The sequence below is a fragment of the Photinus pyralis genome, unplaced genomic scaffold, assembly GCF_008802855.1.
Source record: "Photinus pyralis isolate 1611_PpyrPB1 unplaced genomic scaffold, Ppyr1.3 Ppyr1.4_LG8, whole genome shotgun sequence".
NCBI lineage: Eukaryota > Metazoa > Arthropoda > Insecta > Coleoptera > Lampyridae > Photinus > Photinus pyralis.
Window position 1 is genome coordinate 22,390,997 of NW_022170819.1, and position 13,766 is coordinate 22,404,762.

At 43.1% G+C, this 13,766-nt stretch overlaps 1 protein-coding gene across 1 annotated transcript; it reads left to right on the forward strand.

The window, feature by feature from the left end:
* Positions 1-2,225: 2,225 nt before the first annotated feature.
* Positions 2,226-3,428, forward strand: LOC116179466. Its single transcript, XM_031499258.1, has one exon. It carries the CDS (start codon positions 2,226-2,228, stop codon positions 3,426-3,428), a length of 1,203 nt encoding a protein of 400 aa, XP_031355118.1.
* The last annotated feature ends 10,338 nt before the right edge of the window (positions 3,429-13,766 follow it).

Here is a 13,766-nt window from a genome sequence, read left to right on the forward strand (position 1 = left end):
TGAAACTCGTTTATCTCTCGAACACGCGTCGTAATTTTTTATAGGTAGTGCCGTTTCTTGCGGTTTGAAGCGTATGGAGGCCATTGCTCTACTGGAAGTGTATAAAACACTGAAACCTACTATATAAGTCCGTATATGCTTAGGAGCTCAGTAGTTGCCTGTCAACCAGCGAGCATGAACTTTCACTCTAACGTTAAGAAAAGAAGAATAACGTCTAAAACGGGGAAAGGTCTTATTAACAATTTAATAAATAACCTGCCAGTTGAATTGCATCTGCCCGGATACCAATTTTGCGGTCCTGGCACTCGTCTAAGCAAGCGATTGGCCCGCGGCGATCGAGGTATAAATCCGTTAGACGAAGCGTGCAGAGATCACGATATAGCATATTCAAGGTCTAGCAATATCAGTGACCGCCACGAGGCCGATAAAAATTTACAAAAAGCTGCGTGGGAGAGGTTTCGTTCGAGAAACGCCACTTTTGGCGAAAAAGCAGCCGCCCTTACCGTTGCAGGCATTATGAAAGGTAAAAGAACGTTGGGTATGGGTACGCGACGACGTACCATCAAAAAAAGAAGAAGAAACACAGCATCAATTTCGTTTAACAAAGGCGTTCAACTAGCTAGAAAGTATACTGGTGGTAACGTTCACTATGATCTGAATACAACTGTTCGACGAGCATTTAACGCGTTAAAGAAGAAAAAGGTCAAACCGCCAAAACAGCGCATTTTACCCATACCTAAGACTGGCGGATTCATACCGTTAATTCCATTGTTTGCTGCACTGGGAGCGGCAGGTTCGTTAGGAGGAGGAGCGGCTGCTATTGCTAGAGCAGTAAATGGCGCGAGGAATGCCGCCAAACAATTGGAGGAGAGCAAACGTCATAATGAAGTGATGGAGGCCGCCGCGATAGGAAAAGGTTTATACTTAAAACCGTACAAGACAGGGTTAGGCCTTTATTTAAACCCCTATCAAAAAAACTTCCAGTGAAGCTACCACGCCGTCCGTTAACAGACTTGGATTTGTCGAAATATGTCAACAATTTAGGAATACAACATTTTAGAGGTATTTTTATGCGGAATACCTTACCGAAGAAAATAAATCGGAACGAATGCGGTATCGTAAACCTAGACGATGAAAATAACGACGGTACACATTGGACAGCGTATGTTAAGCTTGGCACACGTATTTCCTATTTTGATAGCATAGGACGGGTAAAACCACCCCACGAGCTAGTGCGCTATTTTCGAAGCGATGGTAGCAGGAACATTATTAAATACAATTACGATCACATACAACTTCCTAATTCTTTTAATTGTGGACATTTAGTGCTACGATTTTTATACAATAACGCACACTGATTGCGTTAGTTACATTATTATTGTCAAACGACAATGTCTTATACATTGACATTTACTGGTACGACATCTATTTTAAAAGCCTTCTTTCAACCGCCGCTTTTACTCAATGATGACGATTATGTAATGGGGCTAACAAACTTTGAAACCTATAATAGTATACACAACGTTACACCAACAAATAATAAATTCAAATATGGTAATCAGATGATCACAATACCGCCAGGATGTTACGAGATATCCGACATAAATAACTACATAAATGCCCAATTAAACAGGACATCTGGAGATTATGTCGAACTTCAAGCTAACAATAACACTATGCAGTCGGTTATTAAAGCGAACCGGCCCATAGATTTTACTATAGAAAACTCGATAGGAGAACTGTTAGGGTTCGAGAAAAAAACTCTCAGTGCAGAAGAAACTCATACTTCCAGTAATACCATCAACATCTTAAAAGTTAATTCTTTGTTAGTGGAGTGCAGTATTACCACTGGAAACTTTAAAAATGGCGTACCAGCCCATACAATTCACCAGTTCTTTCCAAGTGTGCCAGCGGGGTACAAAATAATCGAACGACCTCTTACTGTAATTTATTTACCTATTAATGTTTCTTCGGTTACCAGTATAACCCTTAAAATACTTGATCAAGACGGCGACATTGTCAATTTTAACGGAGAAGTGATTACGATAGGGTTACACCTTAAAAAGGCGAATCATGGTTAAACGATATAATCAATGTGGGTGCAAGCACGATCACAATAAAAAGGCTCAAGTTGTTCGGTCGAAGATTAGTAAGGGTGCAACAGTCAAACCACTCACAGCTGTTAACAAAGCTTTTCTAAAATCTCTCGGCTTTACTACTTTACAATGAATATATTGGACGTAAATGAGAAAGTGCTTGTAGATAACAGCATAATAAATTATCAATATCATACTCATCAACCGTACACTACGAGATTTGGAAATAATGACGAAATTAGAATTCCAATACAAGAAGATATGTGCACTCTTCCTTCGGAAAGTCATCTCTACATTGAGGGAAAATTACTGCGAGAAGATGGGACGGCGTCACTTACCGCAAGATTTGTAAATAACGGTGTAGCATTCTTGTTTAGTGAAATTCGTTACGAAATAAACGGGATTGTAGTGGATTCCCTTACTAAAGCCGGATTATCATCGACAATGAAGGCTCTAGTTTCTTTAACCCCTAACGACAATACGCGATGTCAAATTTCCGGATGGTTTCCTACTGCTAATAGTACGGTTACTAGTCCAACGGGCCATTTTAACGTTTGTATTCCATTAAAGATGCTCTTGGGTTTTGCGGAAGACTACAGAAAAGTCATATTAAATATACGACAAGAACTTGTTCTAATCCGAGGTAACACAGATAATGACGCCGTAATATCTACAGCTGCCGATGAAGCTCTCAATGTTGACATCGAGAAAATCTATTGGAAAGTACCTCACATTATTCCGGCGCTGGCCGAAGAATTAGCTTTGACCAAATACATTGACAAGAAATCGGAGACGCAGATAGCGTTTAGAAGTTGGGAAACGCACCTATACCCAGCTCTTCCACAAACTGATAAACATACGTGGGCGATAAAGACAGCAACTAGTTTAGAAACGCCCCGATATATTATCGTAGGTTTACAAACAGATCGGGATGGACAAGTTAGTAAAGATATGAGCAAATTTGATCACTGCGATATTAAAAATATTCGAGTCTTTCTCAATACAGAACGTTATCCTTACGATAATTTAAATATTAATTTCGGCAATAATCGATACGCAACTTTATACGACATGTACGCGAAGTTTCAATCTTCTTACTACGGCACAGAGAATCGACCATTACTTACACCGAAGCAATTTAAAGATTCTGCTCCTTTAATCGTAATTGATTGTTCAAACCAAAAGGAGGGTTTAAACTCGAAATCGGTGGTATTACGAATTGAATTTGAAACTAATGCGAACGTAGCGAATAATACTACAGCGTATTGCTTGATTTTACACGATCGGCTGTTTACGTACAACGCATTAACGAAAGCCGTAAGACAAATATAAAAACACCAACATAGGAAACGGATATACCACAACAAGAATGATGGTCGTAGTTGATGTACAAAGTTTTAAAACTTCAAAAAAGTGTTTTTCGCCAAAAGAACTTGCAATTTATAATGGAAAACAGATGGCTCATTTTGTCTTCAAGCCTCCATTTCCTTGGAGCAGCTTAGATAACGAGTTTCAACGTCAAGCTAATTGGGTAACTCACAACCATCATGGAATTAAATGGGAAAGTGGCCATACACCGTCTCACCTATTTCCACTCATACTTCGTCATTTAATATCACCGTCAGATCACGTATACGTCAAAGGAAAGGAAAAGGCGGATATCATCCGAAAAGCTCTATCGCGGGACGTTATCGAGGTGGAAGAAGAACCAGCTCTTCCTTCATTAGAACCAAATTGCTATTATCATATACGATCACCTTGTCATTGTGCTTTATCTAACGTCTATTACATTTATAACACCTATGTAATGCAGTAATTTTTATTAAATAAACAAAATATATTTTTTTTACTTTATTTATTGTACAGTTGGGACATTTTGATATGATTACATAATATGGGTTCTAACACAGATTCCGTGTTTTCAATTCTACATTTAAAACGATATCGATCTAAAGCAGCAGTTTGCCATTGGCCTTTCCTTGCTTCTGTGTAAGCAAAGGACCAAGCTCTTATTACATGAACTGTATTTTTTGTTTCGTCAAAGCTAACACGTTTCATTTTACAAAGTCTTTCAGACCCAATACACACATTTGCGTTTTAAAACATTTATAACAACCGTTTCCATTAATAAACTTATAACATACACGTTGAGCAGTTTTGTATACTTTAGCTAGTCTTAAACGATACACTTTTCTAAATATGAAATGTCTGTTATAGGCATCCCTTTCTAACTCTACAAAATTATCCAGCAAGCAACTAACATTCATCTTGCTCTTCGTTATCTTCTTCTTCTTCTCCTTCGTTTTCTGCTTCATTTTCCTCGTCACTGGAATCTGAATTATCCCAATGCTTCAAATCCTCTGCGGCACCTTCCAATCCAGCTTCACAAAGTTTACGTCTCAGACAAGTTAAACAGTATTTGCCGTTCAGGAATAAATTACACAATTTAATACCGCGACTATATTTTTTAACAAGATCATTACACTCTTCTTCAGTACAAAAACGACCTAGTCCGTACACCGCTTCGTGTTCTGCGTCCTCCACTAAAGCTGACAATTCTTGTACTAAACGTTCCACGGCCGTGTGTGCGTCAACTGCTTTCGTCCAATTTTCGGCAGCGTAACACATCCACATTTTGTCAATTACACAAAAAATACTAAACTAACATGCTACACGAATGAGTATTACTTAAATACTTTTGCCACCTCCACATCAAGTTCCACTTTGCCAGGTAACGAGACCAATACTTCTAGCATGATAGCTGCATTATTACAGTTGATCGCCATTAAGGGTTCTAAAACACTCATGATGTTGTTTTTGAGATCGCCACCTATTTCTGCAACTCCGGTGATTAAGTTCCCATAGAAATGTCCAAATTCTTCAGACGACAAACACTTTAGCCGATACTTTATAACATCCAACTTATTCCACAATTCCATTACGCTTTCCCATCCTAAATACACCTCCGATGGTCCCTCATCGCGAATTTTGATAACCTTCCTTTCGTGAATTGTTATGAACTCAATCACCTTTGAATTTACCTTGATTGGCTGCCAAATGGGATCCGTTGAGTAAAAATAATGGGTAAGTACCCCCTGTTGATCCACAAATGCTGCCCATTCATTTTCATTAAACAAAATAGATTGATTTTTAACGCCACTAATTTTCACAATGGGCGAAAACAAGTGATTTGCAGATAGGGCAATCCATACATGCTTCGTTTGCGATTTATTTAAAGGATACACATGTTGAGCCACTAATTGCACGATTTGCTCTTCATTCTTCTTCTTATTTTCTGACACTTTCTTTTCTGCACTTTCCGCTTTCTCTTTAGCGCCTTGAATTAGTTTAGCAAGCTGATTCATTTTGCATTACTACTACTATTACACGTATTTTCAAACAAATATATACTTTAGGAGCGCTTGAAATCCCACCCGAGCTAAACGGCTCATTTGAGACCCCATCCGTTAAGGAAGGATCATTTGAGACCCCATCCGTTAAGGAAGGATCATTTGAGACCCCAATGGGTTGTAACTAGGTCATCGAGGATTCTCTGAGACCCCACTCGCATTTTAAAAGTAGGTCAGAGGATTCTCTGAGACCCCACTCGCATTTTAAAAGTAGGTCAGAGGATTCATTGAGTCCCCATAGGATTCTGATCAGGATCTGCGCATCCCCATCCATATAGAGCCCATATGCGCGGAACCCAAGGTCAAAGAGGATCTGCGCACCCCCATTCTTTCCCTACTAACAGAAACACAACTAGAGCATCCTGCAATAAAAATTCTAAGACGACATACGACCTTTTTGTACACAACCCGTTCACAGAACGGACATATCAAAAGAAAACAAAACAATTCAAGAGATCTCAAGAAATGAAAAGTGAGTATTCACAGAAGTTCAAACAATATCCAAATTAAAGTGATCTGTCCAAGATGAAACACTTTCACATTGCAGCTTTTACAAATTCAATTCGTAAAGAGCAGCTTCTTCTACAACCTCGTAGTACGTACGCGAAGTGTACCGGGTGACCCAATAAGACTGTTCCACGGCCATATCTTGGGAACCGTTCGTCGTATGACTTAGGGGTAAAAAAATATCGGTCATGAAGAATCGCTGGAAAATATTTTCAAGTTCTAAAAATGACCACCAGAGGGCGTATTCTATTCTATTCTCAGGGGAGCCCGACCGGGCAGCACTTAGGCACATCAGAGGCCCATTGTGCCTACCCCCTTTCTTCGCAACTGAGTTCAGAGCCCGTTCCTCTCAATGAAGGATAGGACCCTGTTTAGCCTAAGTTGCTTCACCCTCCTCGGTTCCAGGTATCTGTCTCCAAGGAGTTGATATCTGTCCCTGATCAAAGCGTCACAGTGACAGACCACATGCTCGGTAGTTTCATCTGCCTCGCCACAGAACCTGCACGTGGACTCCTCCGCGAGCCCAATGTTATGCAGGTGATAGTTGACCATCCAGTGTCCCGTAAGGACACCGGTGATCTTCCTAATCTGGCTTCTATTCAGTTTTAGAAGCTTAGAAGACCCCGATTTGCCAAGGGGCCCTGTTAAAAAGGCCTTGGACTGCCGGAGTCCGGTTACTTGTTGCCACTGAGCCTGGAATTGACTGGTCAACCAATCTTTAATCCTGGCCCTAACAACGGAGGGAGCAATCCCTAGGGTAGGCTCGGGCCCGACGAAGACCCCACCACTGCCTTCGCGAGCCAACTCGTCCGCCCTTTCGTTGCCCCCTATTCCGCAGTGCGCTGGCACCCAAATCAAGCTTACCCTATTAGACTCACCTAATCTATCTAGGGTTCGCCTGCAATCAAGCGCCGTAGCTGATCGGAACCTGTCTACCGACAGGGCCCTCAACGCCGCCTGACTATCACTGCATATGTATATATGCTTGTTACGGTAACCTCTACGGAGGTTTTCCTGTGCACAGGTCATGATGGCTAACATCTCTGCCTGAAACACGGTGCTATGCTGACCAAGGGAGACGCTGACGCTGGCTCTCGGTCGATCACCATATATACCCATGCCCGTTCCCCTTTCTGTTTGGGACCCGTTTGTAAACCACACGAGCCCCTCAGGTTTGAGGAACGAGCAATCCGAGTTCAGCCACTGCTCCCTATCCGGGAGAATTACTTTATAACGCTTTGGTCTTAGCAAGATAGCCCGGATCACGTCCCTCCTTGCGAGGAGGGGATCGGTCCTGAGGGTTTCCTCCCAGATCCGCCCGTGCCCAAGGCTGCCTCGATCCTTCCATTCATCCCAATCGTTTAGCCGTATGGAAGCCTTCCGAGCCTCTGCCTCCACAGCTAAGTGTAGAGGCTCTAGGCCCAGAAGTGCCTCCATGGCCAAGGTTGGCGTGGTTTTTAGGGCTCCAGTGACTCCCAGACAGGCGAGTCGCTGGACCTTTCCTAGCTGCTTCCTGTAGGTTACCCTGCGCATGGCAGGCCACCACACAAGTGCACCATACAGTATTATTGGCCTTAACACTGCAGTGTAAAGCCAGTATACCAGTCGAGGGTTCAAGCCCCATGTACAACCAAAAGCCCTTCTACATGCCCATAGACATGCAGTGGCCTTTTTGCTTATGCGCTCAATGTGTCCTTTCCAGGTCAGGCGGGAGTCAATGATGACTCTCAGGTATTTCACTGACCTGGTCAGACCCAGTTGACGTCCTCGAAGAGCGAGTCCAGCAAGATCCGCTTTCCTTCTATTCGTGAATGAAACAACCTCGGTCTTTTCCGGGTTAACGGAAAGGCCATGGCTACTGCACCACCTATCCACCTGTTCGAGAGCCCCCTGCATGAGCTCTTTCACGGTGTTTGGAAACTTCCCAGTTATGACGATCGCGAGATCGTCCGCGTATCCCTGTGTATACGCTCCCCCCTCGTTCAAGATGCGGAGGAGCCCGTCTAGTACCAGGCACCACAGAAGTGGAGACAACACCCCACCCTGCGGACATCCTCTAGTAACCGATGAGCTCATCTCCGTCATCCCAATTGAGGATATAATGACTCTGCTTTCGAGCATGGCTCGGATCCATCTTACGATCGACCCATCAATACCAAAGCTCTCAGCAGCCTCACTAATCGAATCGAACGTGGTGTTGTTAAACGCACCCTCGATATCTAAAAACGCTCCCAGAGCTATCCCCCCGGAAGACATTCCCTTTTCCAGCCTGCACACCAGGCTGTGTAGAGCCGTCTCCGTGGACATACCAGCCCTGTAAGCATGTTGGAACGGATGTAGTGGTCTACTAACCAGTACGCCATTCCTTATGTATGCATCCACCAGCTTCTCCACCGTTTTTAGAAGAAACGATGATAGGCTGATGGGCCTATAGTCCTTCGCCACGTCATATTTAGCACGACCCGGCTTAGGTAGGTACACAACTCTTACCTTCCTCCAGCTTTCGGGGATATACCCTAAAGCCAGAGAGGCTCTGAAGAGATGCAACAAGTGTAAGAGCAGCGGCTCCAGGCCCTTCTGTAGAAGAGCCGGGAATATCCCATCCGGTCCTGCACTCTTAAATGGGCTGAACGTGCTGACCGCCCATCTCAGAGATCCCTCGGTAACCACCCGGGAAGCTACCTTCCAGTTGATCGGCCTTACACCGACCCGAGTAGCTCCCTTTGGTGGGTCCGAAGTTAAGTAGTCCCCAGAGCCTGGAAAGTGTGTTTCCAGGAGACATGTGAGAGCCTCACCCGCGGTAGACGTATATCTACCGCATGGAAGCCTCAGTGTCCCCACCTTTTGCCCCGGGTCCTTCAAAAGGATTTTACGAAGTTTTTGAACTTCAGGAAGACCTTCCATGTTACCACAGAAAGTCCTCCAAGATCCTCGTTTCGACCTCCGAATATGGTCCTTATACCTGCGCTGGGAGATCTTAAGATCTTCCCAGTCCGCAGGTAACTTAGTTCGCATGGCCCTATTAAAGAGCCTGCGAACCTCCTTACGAGCCTTTTCAAGGTCTGAGTTCCACCAAGGTGTTCTCTTCTTCCCTCGAAAGGTACGCAGTTTACAGCTGTCCTCATAGGACGCTGTTATGGCGTCGCTTACTAATGCGGCCGCCTCTTCCACCTGCCCTGCTTTCCGACAGAGCAAAGGTGGTCTATCCAACCGGTCCGACAGTTTTGCCACATAGCAGTCCCAGTCAGTGGATCGGGGATTCCGAAACCGGCAGGGCCCGCAGTGCAATGACAGGTTCAGTTGGAAAAGAATATGCCTGTGGTCCGAAAGCGACGGCTCATCAGACACTCTCCAATTCGTGATCATGTGAGCTATTGAAAAGGAGCCCAGCGTCAGATCAATGACCTCCTGCCTCCGCGCTGTGACGAAGGTAGGGGCTGCTCCCTGATTTAAAACATTCAAATCAGTTGTTTGCAAGTACTCCAGAAGGTGGTCGCCCCTCGAGTTCGTGTCCGTGCTGCCCCACACAACATGCTGTGCGTTTGCATCACAGCCAACCACAAGAGGGAGCCCACTACTTCGACAGTACTCTATCAACTCAGCCAGCTCCTTGGTTGGTGGAGCCCTTTCTGAGTCGTACGGGAGATAGGCGGAGCAGACCACCAAGTGCCTGCCCCGTCCTCTGTCATCTTTCAGCTGAAGTCGTAGAGCTACGAGATCCCTGAAACAGAAATCAGCCATTAGATAAGACTCGATTCGTCTATCGACATAAATCCAAGTCCTCGGGTTCAGTTGGCTGTCCCTCTTATAATAAAGAGAGTCCTCCACCTGGCCCAGACCTCTTACTCGTCCCTTGTAAACCCAAGGTTCTTGTATGAGGCATACGCCTGTCTGCTTTACAGCAAGTTGACGACCTATTAGACAGGTCGTCCCCTTACTGTGCTGCAAATTGCTCTGTAAGAAGGTTACTTTGTCCATCACTGATGTACTAGGTTCCCTCCTCCGTTAGCGATGCCGACGGTTCCGACCCTTGGTCGGAGCCAAGAACCGCCACACGAGCCAAAAGCTCGCTGACATCTTTCTCGATCTCTTCGGGTGCCGGGAGCAATTCCGCCGCCTCTTCGAGATAAACACCGCGAGGTTGAGCCCCCTCCGTCGCAACGGAACTAGGTCCCGCTGCTTCGGTGGAGCTCTCTCCCTTACCTTGCGCAGCCGAAGCACCCGCTTTCGTCACAAAAGTGACGCGCGAGACCCCCGCGTGCGCCTGAAAGTTCTGTCGCTGGAGTGCCTGATAGGACGTCTCATCGACACCAAATGCGAGGAGAATCCTACCAGGCTCCTCCCTGCGAAAGAACGTCCTCCATAGACTAGTCCTGAAACCAGGATTTTGCCACCAGAGGGCGTAACTACCATCTTAAATTCTAAAATTGCATTTTCTTTAAATTTCGCATAATGAAGTAAACATTCTTTTTTCACATTTTTAAAGAGAACCAGTTTATCTATCATTTTCGTAAAAACAAAATTTTAAAAACAAAGATGGTGTGGGGCGTTCAATTGTTTTTGCAATCACCTGCTTTAACTTCTTAACCGTTGGACTGATTGTAACATGTAAAAGAGCATTCCTTGGGCAACAAGAATCAACCAAAATATAGTTAATTTAGTTGAATCCTTCTCCGCCAGGGGGCTAGTTTTGACACTATAATCCAAAATCCTAAAAAAATAAAAGAATAAAAATGCTTAAATTGTATCTTATTTGACGTATTTCCGGTATTTGTCGATGGCGTGAAAGAAAAGCACCCTCTACACTTTTAGGTAGGCATTAGAAAATTAAACAAATGAAACATGATGCATTATAAAATAATGGCCAAATAGGCTACTTTTTTATAAAGAAAAAGTCATATCATTCCATTTGATTTTTTTGATTTTTTTAGGATTTTGGGTCATATTGTCAAAAATAGCCCCAAGGAATGCTCTTTTCAACAATACCAAATTTGTTAAAATCGGTCAAACGGAAGTTAAAGCAGATTTATTACAAAAACAATTAAACGCCCCACACCATCTTTGTTTTTGAAATAACTTTTTTTTTGTTTTTACGAAAATGATAGATATACTGGTTCTCTTTAAAAATGTGAAAAAAGGTTATTATAGGAAATTTAAAGAAAATGCAATTTTAAAATTTAAGATGGCAGTTACGCCCTCTGTTGGTCATTTTTAGAACTTGAAAATATTTTCCAGCGATTCTTCATGACCGATTTACCCAATAATTTTTGTTACCCCTAAGTCATATGACGAACAGTTCTCGAGATATGGCCGAGGAACAGTCTTATTGGGTCACCCGGTACATTATCAATTAATTGACGTTTGTAATTTAAAGGTTGACAGTCTCAAATCGTGTCTCATCGGACAACTTCGGACAGACTTTTTTTACCCTGAAACTCGCATACACCCAGGCGACGTCATTGCCCATATTTGACTTGCAATTAGCAGTCCATGGTCTAAGATAACATTTCACTTAAAAATGACGTACGTACTCTTTCAAAATAACCCCACCAACAGCGTACTTACAGGCCGCGCGCTATACCATAACGAGCGCGCAGTGAACGAGTTTGCGCGGTTTGAGGTCGATTCGTATTTTACGGAACGTCAACGTCACGTCACTGACCGGTAACGTCACGTCAAAATATTGTATCTAAACTTATCTCGACGGTTCGTGACGCTGACAGTGCCCTCCGTTACGTCTCTATGTGAGTGTTATCATAAGAAATATAAAGCGTTTTCGAAAATTGAACCGGTTTAACCAGGTTGGTAAAAATTACCATGGAAACAATTGTGGCAATAATGGTTACCATAGCAACATCTACCAACTCCCTAAACCGGTTGAATTTTCGAAAACAGATTTAAGTTACGCAATTGAACTATACTGGCATTCATTATAAGAAGGTAGTAGATGGCGCTGTGTTTGAAGATAAACACACACAAGAAAAATATAAAACGGCACCAAATTATTGTAGAAATATTCAGCACTGCGAACAGAAATAAATCTTTGACAATAACAACCAATGACACTTCGGCAGTTACTACCACCTTACAAAATTCACCAGTCGTTTTATGTTTCATTGTAATACTGACTCGTGTTTTAACCAATCACAGTGAAGGTCAAAGCCTCCCTATGCTTTCTACCGCTACCTTCTTAAAATGAATACAGTATAGGAATCTCAATCCATAAGTGTTCCCGACAGTTGCCGATGCTATATTCGGTCTGCGCCGTTATTCTCCACGATATATAGCGCGCGTCCTGGATCTTGCTCACTTATTTAAGCATTCACCACCTATACTTCATTATCCGCATCGTTGTTGATCCCCATATGCGTACGATTATCATGCAGGTGTTATTTTATCACGCCCAACCAATTAATTCGTCCGATAACGGCTTGTATGGACATAGGTATTTGTCCAGATAAAAATTCTTTCTTGCGTCGATTTCAAATAAAATGAAGGGTGAAGGGTATTATTATTTTTTTTTTCACCCTTCATTAGAGACCTATTAACGAAATGGAGTCATTCATCAAGCATATTCAAATAAAATGTTTCCTTATTTATGCGTTCCCTGAATTTCTGACGCTCATTAAATACAATAACAACCCTGACTTACACAAATTCTAAATTTACAATACAAAAAAACTAGCATTACAATGATCATTAAATAAACTCAGCAAATTCTGTGTCCATTTGACAGAGTTTCCCTCAGGCCGTAGCCAAATAAATTAAAACATTGTGCAAGATGTCCCGCCTGAAACCTCTAATGGGCTCGTTCATAAGACACAACAGTTACCGATACGCTACGAGGTAGCGTATCGGTAACAGTTGGGGTCTTATGTCACGTTCCCTACTTTGACATATGTAGCGCTACTAAAAATGGCCAACTGCTCCGTAAAGAGCGTAAAAGTAGCGACATAATTATAAGACGTATCAGTAACTGTTCCACAACAGTTGTGTCTTATTAAATTACGTTTACAGCACGTAAATTTTCAACTGCTGATTGGCTCGCTCCCATCGTCGGCATTATTTCAACATATAGAAACGGGCAGTTTAAACAACAATATCTTTGGCGAGCAGACCGCATGTCTCTTAGTTAAATTACTGCTTGCAAAACAGGTTTTGTGGTCGGTAACGTTGTTTAATCAGAGTCGGATTTCCTGTTGGATTACGTCTATGCATCCTATCAAGCGGTCAAAATGTGCCTACTCGGTAACAGCAAAGTCTTAGGTAATAGGCCAACGGAGCAACCAGGGACACAGAGTAGGTACGGCTCGGTATAATATTTTTCGTTCTCGAAACCAGCACACTGCCAAAGAAGATATTGCCACTTTTCATGATTAAGTATCTGTGCGGGATAGAAAGTCCCTTCTCAGGAGTACGCCATATACCAAATCGGGAAGAAAATGTACCTACTCTATATTTATGCTTTATCAGACGAGGACACCTGGCGACGCCACCGCCTTGTGCTCCAGACTGCTACCGCAACCGCACCTGTCAACGTTTTTGGGTCACCGTTTTGTATATTTTCTTTGTGACGGATATGCCCCGTGGGAGGAGCACAGTGAAGTTTTTTGAGAAACGTGAACCCAGTCAGGAGATCTGCGTAAAGGCGGCTATGTCTCCATATTTCGTAACAGTACACAACAACCCGTCCGAGTGAAGGGAAACCTTACCTACAGTATGTCCTATACTACCAATTAAGAAATTTTAATTG

What these genes read in the sequence shown, in the direction of transcription:
- LOC116179466 (XM_031499258.1), top strand. Translation starts at nt 2,226, where the DNA reads ATGAATATATTGGACGTAAATGAGAAAGTGCTTGTAGATAACAGCATA.